At 40.0% G+C, this 19,532-nt stretch overlaps 1 protein-coding gene across 1 annotated transcript in view; it reads right to left on the bottom strand.

Annotated features, from left to right (window-relative positions):
• Positions 1-6,110: 6,110 nt before the first annotated feature.
• tepsin (TEPSIN adaptor related protein complex 4 accessory protein) overlaps positions 6,111-19,532 on the bottom strand; it is a 41,038-nt gene continuing 27,616 nt past the window's right edge. The window contains exons 8-13 of the mRNA XM_060844511.1: positions 12,765-12,965; positions 12,279-12,447; positions 11,449-11,562; positions 10,237-10,315; positions 9,333-9,467; positions 6,111-7,555 (exon numbers count right to left, since the gene is read on the bottom strand). Coding sequence (XP_060700494.1) covers positions 6,788-7,555; positions 9,333-9,467; positions 10,237-10,315; positions 11,449-11,562; positions 12,279-12,447; positions 12,765-12,965 — 1,466 coding nt within the window. The 3' untranslated portion in view covers positions 6,111-6,787. The remainder of the gene's footprint in view (positions 7,556-9,332; positions 9,468-10,236; positions 10,316-11,448; positions 11,563-12,278; positions 12,448-12,764; positions 12,966-19,532) is intronic.

Genomic DNA, 19,532 nt, shown 5'->3' with positions numbered 1-19,532 from the left:
TACAGTATTTCCCTGCAAATCCACTGGAAACATGGAACTGTAAATTTTATGTTGAAAAAGTGATAAAGTTAGAGTGGAATGGATAGGTGGCTGATGGAGTTCAATGCAAAGAAGCGTGAGGTGATAGACTGTCTCCACTTTCTTTGTACCAATGTGTTGGGCATTGGTTAGTTCATTTGGCTCGACAGCTGGTTTGCGACGCAGCATGATACCAACAGCATGGGTTCATTTCCCACCCTAGGCTCTCAATCTCACCTGAGGCAGGATGCCTTTCAGGTTAAACCAGCACTAGTCTCTCTCAAATGAGAGAATCCTTCTGATAAGTCACTAAATCAGTGCTCAGAGAGCAAGTGCAGACAGTGGGCCAATGGCCTCCTGTACCATGACACTTCTGCCACCAAACCTTCCGACAGGCCAACATCCATCTCTCCCTTCACCTCAAACTCCACTTCGTAGCATCCAAATCAACTATTTCTACCAAAGCAGCACTGTCTGTTTCCATTCCTATTTTAATATTAGCAAACCCCCAGCACATGAGTAAATGAGTCTTGGTATGTTTAGAGTATGGATATCAGAATTCTGTCAAAATAAACAATTTAATTCACATAACAAATAGGAGTAAGATTATACCACATGCTCTGTCCATACTCTACCATTCAATATGATCATGGCTGACCTTGGGCTTCAACTTCACTCTCCCACTCTCTCCAAACATCACTTGGTACTAAGACACCAAAGGTCTGGCCATCCCAGCCTTAAACGTTTTGAACGACGAAGCACTCACAAACCTCTTGTTGGAAATTCCAATCACACTTAACATGTTGAGTCAAGTAATTTCTCCTCCGTTCAGTCCTGTGTGATCGCTTCCTTATCCTGAGACTTTCCCCATCATGTAGATTCTATGACCAGCGAAAATAATCTCAGCATTTACCCCATTGGTAGTTTTCCTAATCTTTCAGAGAACTCCAGAAAACACAGGCTTAATTTAGTGAGCTTCTAATCAGGACAAATCCTTCAACCTAGGAACCAACTTAGCAAGCTTTTTTGTACTACCACATTTTGTAATGTACACATACCCTTCCTTAAATATGGAGTCAAACTGGACATAGTGTTGGTACTATGTATAAGTGTAGCAAGATTTGTTTTTATTCTTGTATTCCAAAGTTTGCAATAAAGACATGTCATATATTTTCCTAAATGCTTCTTGCACCTCCATGCTAACTTGCTATGTTCCTTGCATGAGAACATCCAAATATTTTTGACAGCAACACTTCAAAGTTACACAGCTTTCAAAAAGTACTGAATTGTAGTTTTACAACTAAAATGAATAAGTTTTGCATTTTTCTATATTATATTCCTTCTACCATTTTATTGCCCATTCAATTAATGTGGTTACCTCCCTTGACAGACTCTGTCCCATAGCTGACCTTTTCGCTTAGCTTTGGATCATCAGCAAACTGAAGATACATTATTCTGTCTCTTTATCTGTCTTTTATATTTAAATAGCTGACGCCCCAACACCGATCCCTACGACACACCACTAGTCTCAGCCTGTTGACTTAAAAATACCGTGAGTATGCCAATTGACTTTCACGATTAACTAATCTTCTGTATTGATGTATCATCCCCCAAATACAAGCCTTTTATTAAACTTGTGTGGAAACTTACCAAACTGTGGGCGGCATGGTGGTTAGCACTGCTGCCTTACAGCGCCAGAGACCCGGGTTCAATTCCCGCCTCAGGCGACTGTGTGGAGTTTGCACATTCTCCCTGTGTCTAGGTGGATTTCCTCCGGGTGCTCCGGTTTCCTCCCACAGTCCAAAGATGTGCAGGTCAGGTGAATTGGCCATGCTAAATTGCCCGTAGTGTTACGGGTATGGGTGGTTGCACTTATGTGGGTCAGTGTGGACTTGTTGGACCGAAGGGCCTGTTTCCAAACTGTAAGTAATCTAATCTAAATACATTTTATTCTCCTTTATCCACAAGGATCTCATAAATTTGTCAAACAAAACTTCTAATCATGCTATACTTTTCCAAGTGGGAGAAAGTGAGGACTGCAGATGCTGGAGATCAGAATCAAGAGTGTGGTGCTGGAAAAGCACAGGAGGTCAGGTAGCATCCGAGGAGCAGGAGAGTTGACGTTTCGGGCAGATTACATTCCAGCATTTTCCCAAATACCAATATTTAGCTAATTGGCCTGTAGTTCACTTTTCTTGTTTTTGAAAATACAGCTTTAGAACAACCAACTTCCAATCTGATTGGACTATCCTAAATCTGAAGAATGTTGGAAAGTTATAATAACGCATATACCAGCTCTGCTGCATAATCTTTTTATTAAAAACAGTTCTATTGGGTAGAGTATCTGTTCGCAGAGATTTATTAGATTTTAGTCCCTCCAGTATTTTTCCTGCTGATAATAATCATTAATTTTCTCATTATTTTTTTCTCTTAAGATGCCCTCATTCTGGTATTCAACTTGTTTCAGGGAACAATATTTATTTTAATTGCTTTTTAAATACTTTAAAGAGAAAAATAGCAAGGGTATGAAGGCCTTTATCATACTTTGGGTGACACTTTTCTGGTTTCTAAAACACTCCAAACCTCAGAATTGTTCTGTACTGTACAGTTTTTTGCAACATTATAAGCCTCTTTTGATCTAAAGCTATGCATAAGCTGGAGTCATAGAGATATACAACATGGAAACAGTCCTTTTGGTCCAACTCATCCACGCTGACCAGTATCCTGTTAATCTGGCCCCAATTGCCAGCACTTGGCCCACATCCCTCTCAACCTTTCCTATTCATGTACCCATCCAGATGCCTTTTAAATGTTGCAATTGCACCAGCCTCCTCCACTTTCTCTGGCAGCTCATTCCTTTGCGTGAAAATGTTGCCCCTTAGTTCCTTTTAAAATCTTTCCCCTCTCACCCTAAACCTATGCCCTCTTAGTTCTGGACTCCCCCAATCAGGAAAAAGACCTTGACTTTTTACCCTATCCCTTCATGATTTATAAACCTCCATAAGGTCACCCCTCAGCCTCCGACGCTCCAGGGAAAACAACCCCAGCCTATTCAGCCTCTCCTTATAGTTCAAGCCCTCTAACCATGGTAACATCCTTGTAAATCTTTTCTGAACCCATTCAAGTTTCACAACATCTGCACTTTCTCCCCGTGTCTGCGTGGGTTTCCTCCGGGTGCTCCGGTTTCCTCCCACAGTCACAAAGATGTGCGGGTCAGGTGAATTGGCCATGCTAAATTGCCCGTAGTGTTAGGTAAGGGTATGGGTGGGTTGCGCTTCGGCGGGTCGGTGTGGACTTGTTGGGCCGAAGGGCCTGTTTCCACACTGTAAGTCTAATCTAAACATCCTTCCTATAGGAGGTAGACCAGAATTGCACACAACACATTCCAAAAGTTGCCTACCCAATGTCCTGTACAGCCCCAACATGACATCCCAATTCTTGTACTCAATGCTCAGACCAATAAAGAAACAGCCTACTAAATGCCTCCTTCACTATCCTATAAACCTGAGCCTCCACTTTTAAGGAACTATGAACCTGCACTCCAAGGTCTCTTTGTTCAGCAACACTCCCCAGGACCTTACCATTAATTGTGTAAGTCCTGCCCTGATTTGCCTACCAAAAATGCAGCACTTCACATTTATCTAAATTAAACTTCTTGAGTGAACTGGATGAGTCTTGAGCCAGGGGTGCATCATCCTTGCTGAGCTTTTCTTTTTCAGGGATGCATTTTTGCTGAAAATTTCGAATTGTTTCCCATTGTTTAATTGCCACCATACACATATCTATTTAGCTATTCAATCTTAGTTTCCCCTGATACTTTTGCAATTAGCTTTGTTTAAAGAATCGTATTTGACACTGGAGTATTTAACTTCCAAACTTTACACAGAATTTGTACAATGATTGCCATTTCCCAGTGGATGTTTTACAATGACATTACAAATTAAGCCTGCCTCATTACACAATATTAGCCCCGTCTACAGACCAAGTTAGAGATATTTTATAATCAAAATCTGGTTAAGTTGTTACTACACATCCCAAGACCAGGTGGGACCTGAACCCTGGTTTAGGAGTAGGAACTACCACTGCCACCAAAAGTCTTCCTTCTTACATCATTCTTTGAGCCATAAATTTAGTCTCTAGTCTGCTAGACACTTTGGCAATTGGCACATAGCTCCGGAAACAACTTAGGTATGATCATCTTTAATTTAGATCCTCACTAGGCAGACTAGGAATGATGTTCAGATATGACATAGGTTCTCATATGTACCACTGGAGGCTCTTCTCCAGCTTTAATTCTGGAGAATAGCAAACAACAACTTACAGTTCCCAGTCTTGGCTGCAGAGAACTGCAACATTACAATCCTTTTCATTCCTCCTGACTTAAATAGCATCCTGCACCCAGGATCAGATCATTCACCACCCTGTAGTCTTTCTCAGCCGTACAGGTAGCAAGCACCTCACACCTGTGGAAAGGTCTGGGGCAGAGACCACTCCATTACTCCAAGCTTGTGTATTTCTTAAATCTTTCTCCTCTCACTTTAAAAGAATATGTCCCTTAGTCATGAAATCGCCCACCCTAGGGAAAGACACCTCCATCACTTCTCATCTTACCAAACTTCTATTTGGTACCTATTTCTTCCTCTGTCCCATCTTTCTGAAGCACCTATCATTTTGAAGTTACAAACTTTTTGTACAAGTCCAAGCTGTCATTTGTAAAGCGGCTATTGATCACAGCAAACAAAATGGTTTGGAATGCATAAATGCACTGACTGGAAAGACAATACAATGTCAGCATTCACCTTCTCCAAATCCCTCATGATTTTATAAAACTCTAAACCAGGGAACGCAATAATCTAGTGGACTGTTAAACCAGAGACTCAAATAATATTCTGGGGACCTGGATTCAAATCCTGCCATGGCAGATGGGGGAATATGAATTCAATAAATATCTGGAATTAAAAGTCTAATGATGACCATGAATCCATTGTTGACTGTTGAAACAAAATCTGGTTCACGCATGTCCTTTAGGGAAGGAAACTGCCATCCTTATCTTGTCTGGCCTACATGTGACTCCAGACCTACAGTAAGGTGGTTGACTCTGAACTGCCATCTGGGCAATTAGGGACAGGCAACAAATGCTGCGTAGCCAGTGTTACCCTCATCCTGTGAGTGAATAAAGAAACAAAACGTAACCCCTCAACCTCCTATGCTCCAGTGATAAAAGTCCCTGCCTTTCCTTAAGACATAAAACTCTCATTCCCAGCAACATCCGTGTAAATCTTTTCTGACTCCTCTCCGGCTTAATAATATCCTTCCTATAACAGGACGAGCAGAATGGACACACTATTCCAGAAGAGGCCTTAACAATGTCCTGAAAAACCCTCAAGATGACATCCCAACTCCTGTACTCAAAGGTCTGAGCAATGAAGGTGCGTATGTTAAATGCCTTAACTACCATGTCTACATGTGACGTAAATTTAAATGAGTTATGTACAACACAAATTTTAACTGCATAAATCCTGCCCTTATTTGTTTTACCAAAATGCAGTACCTCGTATTTATCCAAATTAACTAAAATTTCATCTAAACTCCCCACCTTCCCTTCCCTTTCACTGCAAGCGAAAGTCTCCATCACTTCTCATCTTGCCAAATTTATATTTGGTATCTATTTCTTCCTCTGTCCCATCTTTCTGAAGCACCTATCATTTTGAAGTTACAAACTTGTTGTACAAGTCCAAACTGTCATTTGTAAAGCGGTTATTGATCACAGCACACAAAATGGTTTGGAATGCATAAATGCACTGACTGGAAAGACAATACAATGTCAGCTTTCAACACATTAACAGGCTTAAGACACTCTAATTAAATGTCAATCCAAAAAATAACTCCTTAAAGACAATATGTGGCTGGCAGCTCTACTCTTGGAATATATTAGCACTATTTCTCTTGCACCGTCTCCAAAAATTCACCCCTCAAGGTAATTAAATTCTATCTTTGGCTGTGACATCTCACTAGCACTGCACTTGGTTTGGTTTTAGGTAAAACAACAAAAGTAACAGAAACTACTCAATGAAACATTAAAAATTGCACTTCTTTTAATCAGCAGCATTTGTAATACATTGAAACCATTCCTTGTGAACTTGATTTCGCAGACACTTATAAGCAGAACCTTATTCAGAAATGAGAATATTTCCATCTTCACATACCTGCAGTAAGCAGCTAACCAACCTGATCTCTGCACTTAGCAAAATGACAAGTTGGCACTCCAACTGAACAACTGAAATCTGCACTTGACCTTTTATCATATTAGTATCATATATTCTTTCAAAGCATGTCTTGATTATTATATGTGAAATTAAATAGATCTTAAATTCTTTCCAATTCATTGAAATAAAATATTAATTTGCATACCACAAACATATTGTTCCTAAAGTATGTTGCAGAAGAATGTATGACATCCAGGTTATGATGGTTTTGCGAACAAAACAAATGTTAGGCAACTACCTTAAACACAGTAACATTAAATACCACCATTTTTGTTGGTTTGAAGGCACAAAATTCATCATTTGCATTCAATGGGTACTTAAGCCGCCAGTTTTGCAGTCTGCTTGAAAGTGTCTGATGTCTTTGCAAGTATCAGGATTTTAATCAGCAGGACTGGTTGGACCAAAGGGTCTGTTCTGTTCATGTTCATGTCTTAGTAGAAACAATCAAGGAAACCTGTTTGCGAAAATTTCATTTTGGTTTGTCGTTGGGAGAACACAAGGATTCAGACATTGTGTGAAGAGGAAGATGTATTAAGAAATGAGAATACAGATAGCTGATTACATTCAGAATCAGTTTGTTCTTGATTACCATGCAGAAGTTTCACCTCAGTTTTACTGCATGCTGGTATTTTCTTCTGTTCTGGTAATGTGTGCATTTCTCTGCATGATTCTTGGCGAAGACAGGACTTCGGAATTGGAGGTGTTTCATTTACCAGAAGAACCATGTCAGCAAACAGGGAAAGTTTACTGTCTGCCATGTCTTCATAAGCTGTGCTCTGGCATAGTACAGACTGCAACTTAGATTCTGCAGTTACTCTCTTTTGCAGTTCACAATGCGAATGTTGCTCAGTCATAAAAGGGAACGTGCTTGGGTTTACAATTTGTGTTTCTGAATGTGTTTGACCAATTTTAGTATCAGCTGAATTTGATGTAACTTCAGTTACTTTTTCTGTGTACTGGGTTTTAATGTCTGATGCTGGAAGAGATGGAAATACTGGTCCCTGGTTTTCCTGGGAGATTGAGGCTCCTGATTGCACAGGTAAACTCAGTGAAGATTCCTGTTTTTTCTCCACTAGTGAAGTCTTCTCTAACCCAGGATGAAACTGCAATGGTTGAATCAACATTTTCTCTTTCAACTCTGAAGTGAAGTTGGTTTGAGGTGTCACATCATTACATGACAGGGTGTCAGTGGAAATAGACAGAGGTATTTCTGACGCTGAACACTGAGTTGCTGGCCTATTCCCAATCAAAGCTTGAAACTGCCTCAGAATCTTTAAGAAAGAACAAAACATTAATGTTATCTGCATCTTTGATCATTGTACCTTGGCACCTCTTCAGGTGCGCACTGTCATGCGTTTTTAACCTTCCAGCCTGTCAGTCATTATTCTAAGCAAATACTGAGTGATTCTCTTTTACAATGGAATGGTTGTTCCAAATACAGGAGACAGCACTTTGAAGGCTATTCTCAAGGGTTCCTCCAAAATGTGCTTTCATTTATTTTTGGCTCTTATATTTAATTATAATACACTGTGTTTTGCTGCTGGATGTGAATTTAAAAAAAAACACACTCCAGTTTTATACAGATGCACAGTGTTCCACCTAGCTGTAGCCACGAACACAGCATATTAAAAAAAAATTGAATTATTTTTCTTCTCTGCTTAAGAGCGTCACCAGAAACAGGCAATTCAATAGCGCTTTTAAGGTAGCGAGACATCCCAAAAGGATTTGCCCTCACATCCTCCATTCTATGTCACTTCTCAGATAAATGGTAAAAGATCAGAGCTCTTCCACAGGTGAGAGAGGCTGATAGCAGTTATAACTCCTACAAGCTAAGTCTGACAACTATTTGCAGAAGTCTTTAGCTGGAGCTGCATAGAGTTCTTTGTTCTTTTACCTTCACAGCTTCTTCAAGTATGCAGCACCAAGATTTTCCATCCCTGGCTGTACTCCATCCCAAACAGAAATACTCTTCCCACATTCCCAACACCATTAAGAAATAACTCACATTTATGTTACACTGCATAAAATCCAAACAATATAACAAAGCTCTTCACAACCAACGAGTTGGTGAGAAATGCAAAGAGTGTTGCATAAGCAAAGAGACAGACAATAGTGTGATGTACAGAAGCAATCTGTTTTTGGTTGAGGGAAGAATGTTAGCTATATACAAGAATAATTTTCTGTTCGTTTTCAAATAATACCATATGCATTTAAACAATCAAAGTTCATAACAGTGCCACATTTTCCTATGATCCCACTGAAGGAAAGTTTATGTCTTGAATGTAATATGGGGATAATCACAGCTGAACATCATGATTCATATTTTTTTATCTTGAAATCAGATATCCATTGTCAGAACTATGATATATAAAATTGTTTTTGGACACTAAATTCTGAAGGGACTGAAGATATGTTAGACTAAAGCACGAACAGTAGTAAGAAAGGAGGAGGAGGCTGGCTTATAATAAGTCACAGTCATACAACACGGAAACAGACCCTTTGGTCCAACCAGTTCATGCCAAACATAATTCCAAACTAAACCACTCCCGGCCCACATTCCTCCAAACCCTTCCTATTCATGTATCTATCTAAATGTCGTTTATACATTGTAATTGTACCCACATTCACCACTTCCTCAGGAAGTTCATTCCACACACAAACCACTCTCTGTGTAAAACGTTTGCCTCTCATGTCTTTTTTCAATGTCTCACCTCTCACCTTAAAAATGTGCCCCCTAATCTTGAAATCCCCCATCCTAGGGAAAAGACAACTACCATTAACTCTGTTTATACCTCTCATTATTTTATAAACTTCGATCAGGTCAAGTAAACAAATACAGAGTAGAATCATGGGCAATAAAGTACAGACAACATCAGTTAATGCTGTAGCAATTACAGAAAAACCAACATTAACCTATTTCTCAAGACTGTAAGCATATGACAATTATTTTAAAATACTGCTCTTGGGTTTTAATTATGAATGTGCTGAATTCGGAAAGAAAATATTTTCTCAACAGTGAAAAAGTGAATATTTTGATCATTAACTTACCTTAGTGGCTCGATTGGTCACAGGCCCTGCTCCACCCTCACTCAACTGTTGCAAGGACTTGTGGGTAATTGCAAATATCTGGTCATGTGATAACAAGTCTGAGCACATGAGAGTGGAGAGAATACTCATTGACCTCTGCAAGAAATAAAAGCACCAAATAGAATAGATTAAAAAATAGCAAAAGCAATACCTTTAGACACAACACACAGATACAACTATTAAAAGCTGTACATCTACTTTGCCGTTCTTGTGAACAAACTACTGAGGCATTTAAATAAATACAAGCTGAAGGAATCCAAGATGCCTGCAAAGGTCCAAGTTTACCAACTTCAGTCTAAACAATAATCATGTTCAGGAAGAACTTCAACCTTCAGCAGGAGCCTCTGCTGAGTTGGTGGTGACTGTGCTTCTTTTAAGCTCATGAAAACTCCGTTAAAAACATTGCTGCTCTAAAGTACTTACAGTAATCCCTTTGCACATGTGAAAGAAACCCTGAGCTCCACACAACAATTAGTGTTATGAATGAGTTACCTTTCCAGGACAGTGGAAAATTAATAGATTGGGATACCTTCTTACTCCTCTTTCATAAGTTAACCTCTATTCCTAAATTAATCTGATTATCTGAAATACACGGTCAGATATTTAAGGTTTTCTTTGTTTCCAATTTTATGAGTTGCTGGTATTGTAGTACCTCACTACTACAACTTCTATACAACTAAAGGTATTCAGCAAAGTGTCACATCTAAGAGTTCATTCAAAAGTGGTTATTAACCTGACTTTTTTGAATAGCAAGTCTGAGGAAAATGATAGACATGAATTTATCTTGTGCCACATTTCAAAGTGCTTTGCGTATGATTATTTGCTCTGGAACTAAGAACTTAAAATAAATTTTTAAAGAAAATACCATATTGACAGAGTGAGAGGGATCTTTCAGTTTCTCATTGAGAAGCTCCACAACCACTTCACAGTTCAGTAATCCACATCTAAATTTGGGAAGAGAAAGATACTGTATGAAAACATAATGAATTTTACAAGAAATAAAGGCCCAGAACAAAGTTCGAAACTGTTCAGTAGGTAAATTGGTCACTGCTGAAAACATCTTTGAAAACATTTTTCTTCAATGAGTAGCAATGTTATTGATGTCAGATGGAGGAGGATCATGGCGTAAGAATGTTTCACCAAAACACATGACAGGCTTGATGGATTAGCTTTTTTTTGTCACTTTCCCATTCACGTTTGTTAAATTAAGACTTTTCCTCACATTATAATTAAGTCAATTAATTCCTCAGAAGCATTGGGCAAGCTGGAAAAGCTCAGCAGGTTTAGCAGCATCTGTGGACAGAAATCAGATTTAATGTTTCAGGTCAGCATCAATTCCTACTTATATCAGTTCTGAAAGAGGGTCACTCGACCCAAAATGTTAACTCTGATTTCTCTCCACAGATGATGCCAGACCTGCTGAGCTTTTCCTGCAATTTTTGTTTTTGTTTCTTATATACAGCATCTGCAGTTCTTTTGGGTTTTTAAAAATTAGGATCATGCTTAGGATCAAATCCTGGAGCTGCCTTTCCAGCACAACTGTGGACTTACCGACACCAGATGGACTACTCAGTTCACCTTCTCAAGGGCAACAAAGGTTTGCCAATGAAAGAATAAATAAAATCTATTTGCATAGCCTAATGAAGTGATATCACTGAAAAACCAATGGGAAATGCACCGACATGGTGAGCCTAAATTTAAATCAGTTAGCACAATGGATATTCTCCAGAATAGCAATTTTGAAAGCTGTTCTGAGCTCCACATTACAAGTAGTTTATTTAGTTTTTTTTGAGAGAGCATTATTTCAGAACAAATCACACCTGAGCATTTTCTTAATAAGATGAGTGAGAATAATCAAGGTGTCTTATTAAAACTTACAATTCATAATTTTAATCAGAGGAGTGTTGAATTAAAAAGTTAGGACTACATTCCTGGATTATACTCTTATGGGCATTGCTGTTTGCAACCAATTATTCATTTCAGTGCAAGTCAGAAATTTCAAAGTCTACTGCTTTTTACTTATCCCAGAAAGTCAAAGTGGTTTAGTCAAAAGGCTCATTAATAGAACCATACTCACTCTTTGATAAAATGTTGTGTTTCTTCTCTCGTCAAAAATACTTTTGACCCTTGGATCAGGTTGTTTACCAAGGTTATTTCCTGAATGCAGTCATTGAGGTTTATTGATTCAACTCTGTCAAATAGAAATCACATAGCTATCAGTTGAATAACACAACTTTAATTTGCAAAACATTCCTAGAATAAAATCAAGTTACAGTCTTGTTTATCTTGAAATGTTTACTGAATCATACTGAGATTAAAATATTCACTGTTGATTTTAGCTAAGTAAGAAATTTTAAAAAGTAGATGCTTATTATAGCATTTTAACCACTTTATTATTAAAGTTGACTTAAGAACTGAAAGTATCAGAAAGATGAATTGAACTTGTGGGTGCATATATCTATACTGACAGCCCACTATCAAAACTCAGACAAATGACTACAACTAAACATGAAAATCTTAATTACAGGGATTTTCTATATTTCACAAACTTCTGCTCACATTGTATAAAATTACAATCTTCTCTAATTTTCAATACTGCGTAGAAATTCAATCAGACAAAAGTAATGACTGAAACGTGTAGCATTTTCACACTAAAAGCGTAACATAACAGAAAGTAGATTTGCTGTACAGAATCCTCAGTAGAAACAAGAAACTCTTTCAGCATGCTTTTCTGTTCCCTCCCCTCTAACCGGTATGATTTTTAAAAATGTTTTTGAATATAATCGTCACTGTACTGTGAGCAGAAAATAAGTTTCATTTAAAACACACAAGTTTGTACATGTACTTAACTTCACTATAGTCTGGCACTAAAATAGCTCATTGATATTCTGTTAAATTTTCATTTACCTTTCCATCAAGTCTCCACTCTCTCTGCTGCCCCCTGACTGGCTGTCTGTACTTGTTTTACTGTTGCTGCCATCTGAGATATAATTGGTCTGTGAGGACTCCTGGGAACTGTGCCCACTGTCATTTTCTTCCCAGCCTCCCCCTGGCAGACCAGGTTTATGATGAATCGCTGCAAAGGAAAATGAACCATAATGATACCCAAGCCAAAATTACACCTCTTCTGTGCACCATGTTCTAAATGCTTCCAAAGGAATTTGTGTTTGCTCTTCACTGTTACTACTTGCCAAGCAACCTTAAATCAAAGTTAGTGTAAAAAATATCTTCTACTTTGTTTTTAGGTTAAATTCTGATTAGCTTGGCTCCAACAGGAGAATAGGATACACAGGGAATTACTTCACAGTCTTTTATATTGACCAGAAGTGCATTATTCAGATGTGAGTGTTCATGAATGAATTAATCCATTGTAACTTCTGAAGATCGACTTGCCTTTTGTACTGTGTCTAGCAACAGGACTTTTAGGAATTGGCTTCACTTGTTTTGCTTCAGAGGCTGTTGACAATACTGGCTGGTAGCCCTCAACATGATAACGGCTTCCACAATTTTTGGGGCAATCTTGAGGAAGTACAGCATTCGCCATAACCTCTGCTGCTTTCTGTATCTTATTAAGAATTGCATCACTGGTAGAACCTGATAATGAAAGAAACATTATTTTTAATTTCTGATTACGATTTAACAGTCAGACTCATTAAAAAAAAAGAAAAATATAAAAAATAGAAGTAGGTAAATAGGGCATTTGAACCTGCTCCTCCACTCAACATGATCAGGGCTGATCATCCAAATCAGTCCCCTGTTTCTGTTTTCTCCTTATACCCTTTAGCCCTAAGAACTATATCTAACTCTTTCTTTGAAACATTCAATGTTTGGCCTCAACCTCTTTTTGTGGCAGGGAATTCCACAGGGCTCACCACTCTCTGGGTGAAGAAATTTCTCAGCTCAGTCCTATATAGCCGACCCCATATTCTTGAACTGTGACCCATGGTTCTGGACTCCCTGCTCATCAGAATATTCGTTTTGCATTTACCCTGTCTAGTCCTGTTAAATTTTATAGGTTTTTATGAGACTCCCCCACCTCATTGTTCTGGACTCTAGTGGGGGGAGGCGATGGCTACAGGTATTATTGATTTGATTAGATTAGATTAGATTAGATTACTTACAGTGTGGAAACAGGCCCTTCGGCCCAACAAGTCCATACCGAACCGCCGAAGCGCAACCCACCCATACCCCCACATTTACCCCTTACCTAACACTACGGGCAATTTAACATGGCCAATTCACCTGACCCGCACATCTTTGGACTGTGGGAGGAAACCGGAGCACCCAGAGGAAACCCACGCAGACGCTGGACTGTTGATCTAGAGACCAGGGCATATTGTGGAAATCGGAGTTAAAATCCTATATGGCAGATGGTGGAATGTGAACTCAATAATAAAAAAAGTCTCAAAATGATCATGAAATAGTTGTTGGAAAAAACCATCTGGTTCACTTTTAGGGAAGGAAACTGCCATCTTTATCTGGTCTGGCCTACATGTGACTAAAGATCCACCGCAATTTCCCTCTGGGAAATTAAGGATGGGCAATAAATGCTGGCCTAGCCAGCCATATTCTCATCCAATGAGTGAATAAAAAAAGGTTACCAGGTCCAAGGGTTTATTGGCTTTAATTCCATCAATTTCCCCAACACCATTTACCTACTCCCTCTCACAAGATCCTGTGTGCGTCAACATTTTTGTGAGTTTAATTGTGTCCTTTGTGAAACCAATATATGTATTTATTTGAATTGCCATCTCTTTGTTCCCATTATAACTTCCTTGTTTCTGACTGTAAGGGATATACATTTGATTATCAAAACTTTTGTGTCAGTTTGTATGTTTCCTGCACTAACCTCACACTCTTTTCCCCCTATTAAACAATTCCTTTGCTGAAATTTGAACTGGTCAAATTCTCGGGTCTGCAGCATTTTATGTTGATTTACAGGCTCCTTCTCTAGATCTTATAGTATCTCAAATTCCCCTTGTTAGCCATGGTTGGGCCACCTTTCCCATTTTAGTTATGTGCCAGACAGGAATAAAACAACTATTGTAGTCCCATGTCATAGAGTTGTACAGCATGGAAATAGACCTTTCAGTCTAACTCATCCATGCCAATCAGATCCCCTAAATTCATCTAGTCTCATTTGCCAGCTTTGGCCCATTTCCCTCTAGTAAAAAATGAGGTCTGCAGATGCTGGAGATCACAGCTGCAAATGTGTTGCTGGTCAAAGCACAGCAGGTTAGGCAGCATCTCAGGAATAGAGAATTCGACGTTTCGAGCATAAGCCCTTCATCAGGAGTAAGAGAGAGAGAGCCAAGCCGGCTGAGATAAAAGGTAGGGAGGAGGGACTAGGGGGAGGGGCGATGGAGGTGGGATAGGTGGAAGGAGGTCAAGGTGAGGGTGATAGGCCGGAGTGGGGTGGGGGCGGAGAGGTCAGGAAGAGGATTGCAGGTTAGGAGGGCGGTGCTGAGTTGAGGGAACCGACTGAGACAAGGTGGGGGGAGGGGAAATAAGGAAGCTGGAGAAATCTGAATTCAGATTTCTCCAGCTTCCTTATTTCCCCTCCCCCCACCTTGTCTCAGTCGGTTCCCTCAACTCAGCACCGCCCTCCTAACCTGCAATCCTCTTCCTGACCTCTCCGCCCCCACCCCACTCCGGCCTATCACCCTCACCTTGACCTCCTTCCACCTATCCCACCTCCATCGCCCCTCCCCCTAGTCCCTCCTCCCTACCTTTTATCTCAGCCGGCTTGGCTCTCTCTCTCTTATTCCTGATGAAGGGCTTATGCTCGAAACGTCGAATTCTCTATTCCTGAGATGCTGCCTAACCTGCTGTGCTTTGACCAGCAACACATTTGCAGCCATTTCCCTCTAAACCCTTTCTATTCATATATCCATCCAGATGCCTTTTAAATGCTGTAATTGTACCAGTCTCTACCACTTCCTCTGGCAGCTCATTCCACACACGCAGCATCCTCTGCATAAAAATGTTGACCCTTAGGTCCCATTTAAATCTCACCTTAAACCTATGCCCTCTAGTTTTGGACTCCATGACCCTGAGTAAAAGATCTTGGCTATTCACCCTATCCATGGCCCTTATGATTTTATAAACTTCAATAAGATCACACCTCAGTGTCCGACCCTCTAGGGAAAATAGCCCCATCATATTCAGCCTCTCCCTATATGTCAAACTTTCCACCCTGACAAAGTCCTTGTAAATCTTTTCTGAACCTTTTCAAGTTTGACAACATCTTTCCTATAGCAGGTGGACTCGAATTGAATGCAATATTCCACTAACGACTGAACCAATGCCCTGTACTGCCGCAAGATGACTTCCCAACTCCTATACTCAATGCACTCACCAAAAAAAGGCAAGCATACCAAACATTTTCTTCACAATCCTGTCTACCTGACTCTACTTTCAATGAACTATGAACCCGCACTCCAAGGTCTCTTTATTCAGCAACACTCCCCAGGTCCTGCCTTGATTTGTCTTTCCAAAATGCATTTATCTAATAAATCTCCATCCGCCACTCCTTGGCTCATATGATCAAGGTCTCATTGTACTGAGGTAACCTTTTTGGCTGACAATTACACCACAAATTTTGGTGCAAATTTATTAACCATACCTCTTATGTTCACATTCAAATCATTTATATAGATGAAAAAATGCAGTGACCCAACACAGATCCTCGTGGCCCACTGCTGGTCACAGCCTGAAAAGCAACCCCCCCCCCACCACCTCCTACCTTCAAGCTAGTTCAGTGTCCAAGTGTGTTCTTTAAATGTTTGTCATTGCGTATTCACTATCGTCTCAATAAGTAACATTTCCCAATTTATTATAGCCACCTCCCCCATCAGACCACTGTAGTTTCTTTTATTTAAGGTTCAGGACCTTAGTCTCAGAAACAACTACATCAGTTTCCACCTTAATGAAGGATTCTATCATGTTATGGTAACTCTTTCCCAAGGTGTCACACACAGCTGGATTACCAATTTTCCTTTATCATTATATAATATGCAGTCTAAGATGTCTTCTACAGAATAAAAGACAAAACAAAACCATGCAAATACTGGAAATCCGAAACAACAACAGAAATTCCTGGAAAAACTCAGCAAGTCTGTCAGCATATATGAAGAGAAAGTCGAGTTAATGTTTTGGGTCTAGTGACCCATCTTCAGACACTTCTCTAGGTGGCTTCTTGGATTTATTGATCCAAAAGACAATCCTGTACACACCCCAGAATTCTTCCTCTACTGTACTGTAACCAATTTAAGTTGTCCTATCTATATGCAGATTAAATCATCCATAATTACAGCTTGCATCTCTAATTTCGTGTTTAATGATTCGCCAACATTACCACTACAGATCTATATATACAATCCTAACAAACCCTTGGTGTTTCAAAGTTTTACCAATACAGATTCTACTATACCAGAGCTAATAACTTGCCTTATTCAAATTAATGATCTCTTTAACCAGCAATGCCATCCCACTGCCTTTTTGGCTTTTGTTTGTCCTTCTTAAAAACTGAGGAAGATTGGAAATTCAGTTTCATCCCTAGTCACCCTGCAGCCAAACCCTATAATCCCAAATACATCATACTGTTTATATCTATTTGCAATAATAATCCATGCAGTTTATTGATAATTCTCTATGCATTAAGACATAAGGCCTTGAGGTCTTTTTAACATTCTAAATCCCATTCATATTATTTTGCACTGTGTTCTTGTTTGATTATTGCACTTTAATTTTCTGTCATCACTTTTCTTATTTCTCATTCTGTCTTTTATTCTTGTGCTGGTTTCCCTCTCCTCTCTCCCTATATAGGTTCCTACCCCCCTGCTATTTTAGTTTAAACCCTCTCAAACACAGTCGCAAATACATAGGTTCTGGTCCTGGCCCAGGTGCAACTTGTGCAGCTTGTCCTGGTCTCCCAGAACCGGTCCCAATATCCTAGGAATCCAAAACCCTCCCCCTCCCTTGCACCATCTCTCCAGCCATGTATCCATGTGACTCAGTAATGACCACCAGGTACAAGCTGAGACAAATCCAGTGTTGATAAATTCAGTTGCAAGGTTTGTAGCTCAGGTTGAGGTTTAGGGTGTAGGTTTGCTCTCTGAGCTGTAGGTTTGATATCCAGACGTTTCATTACCTGGCTAGGTAACATCATCAGTGGCGACCTCCAAGTGAAGCGAAGCTGTTGTCTCCTGCTTTCTATTTATGTGTTTGTCCTGGATGGGGTTCCTGGGGTTTGTGGTGATGTAATTTCCTGTTAGTTTTCTGAGGGGTTAACAGATTGTATCTAGATCTATGTGTTTGTTTATGGCGCTGTGTATGGAGTGGCAGGCCTCTAGGAAATCTCTGGCATGTCTTTGCTTAGCCTGTCCCACAATTCTACGGACTACCAAAAATCCATAAACCAGGAGCCCCCCTTCAGACCCATAGTCTCACTACCCGGAACACTAACTTACAGACTGGCTAAAGAACTACACGCAAGACTGAAATACCCAGTAGAAGAGTCACAGCATTCCATCCACTCCACCCAGGAATTCCTAAAAATCATCAAAAGCACCAAAATAGAGGAAGACGAAACAATGATCTCATTTGATGTAACAGCACTGTTCACCTCCGTCAACATTGACCTGGCAAAGGAAACACTCACCACACTTTTAGAAGAGACCATCACACACACCCCCAACCACCATCAATCACATTACCAACGAAAACATCATGAAGCTAGTGGACCTGTGCCCCACCATCCATTTCACCTTCAACAACATATCTACAAACAAGACAACAGCAGACCCATGGGATCTCCACTATCAGGATTCATAGCAGAAGCGGTAATGCAAAGACTAGAATAAACAGCCATACCAACCATCAAACCAAAAATCTGGGTCCGCTGTGTTGAAGACACCTTTGTCATTACAAAACGAAACAAGATAGAAGAGACATTTAAAATCATCAACAACACCCTCACAGGCATAAAGTGCACCAAAGAAGAAGAAACCGACAACAAACTCCCATTCCTGGATGTCACAGTCGAAAGAAAGATCAATGGAGAACTACAAACCTGCGTATACAGAAAACCAACAAACACTGACCAAATACTTAACTAAACCAGCAACCATCCCCATACACACACAAACAAAGCTGTATCAGAACACTATTCCAACGAGCCACCACACACTGCAGCACAGATGAACTTCGGAAAACAGAGGAGAACCACCTATACAACATATTCAAGAACGGATACTCAAAAATACAGTCCGCAGATTCCTCAAGAACAAACCACAACAAGCAGACCAAACACAGCCAGAAACCCTAACCGCCTTACCATACACCAAAAGTTTCAGAAATGACAGCCAGACAACTAAGACCCCTTGGAATCCTAGTAGCACACAAACACACCAACACTCTCAAACAAAAACTAACAAACTTAAAAAACCCAGTACAACCCATGGACAAAACCAACGTCATCTATAAAAGTCCATGCAAGGACTGCCACAAACACTACGTAGGACAAACAGGAAGAAAGTTAGCCACCAGGATACATGAACACCAGCTAGCCACAAAAAGACACGACGCTCTCTCCCTCGTAGCCCTACACACGGATGAAAGAAAAACACCATTTTGACTGGGACAACACATCTATCCCGGGACAGGCTAAGCAAAGACATGCCAGAGAATTCCTCGAGGCCTGGCACTCCAACCACAACGCCATAAACAAACACATAGATCTGGATACCATCTATCAACACCTCAGAAAACGAACAGGAAATGACATCACCACAAACCCCAGGAACCCCATCCAGGACAAACACATAAATAGAAAGCAGGAGAAAATAGCCTCGCTTCACTTGGAGGTCGCCACGGATGATGTTACCTAGCCAGGTAATTAAACTTATGGATATTAAACCTACAGTGCAGCGAGCAAACTTACACCATAAATTCAGTTATTTACATCTTAGAAAAGCGCATTTTTACCACACTCCAATCTATATCACACTGGTATTACCATTCCTGTTTATGTAAACATGAAACAACTCTTTGGTCTGTCAGCAATTTGCACTTTGGGAAACATTTATTTTTGTAGTGTTACCCATTCCTGGGGCCAGCACATCAGACACACATTATTACGCTAATTAATGTGCTTACGAT

This window comes from Hemiscyllium ocellatum, chromosome 25 (genome assembly GCF_020745735.1).
Source record: "Hemiscyllium ocellatum isolate sHemOce1 chromosome 25, sHemOce1.pat.X.cur, whole genome shotgun sequence".
Lineage (NCBI taxonomy): Eukaryota > Metazoa > Chordata > Chondrichthyes > Orectolobiformes > Hemiscylliidae > Hemiscyllium > Hemiscyllium ocellatum.
Note: the sequence above shows the minus strand (reverse complement) of the source record. Positions and strands in the feature narration are given on the sequence as shown.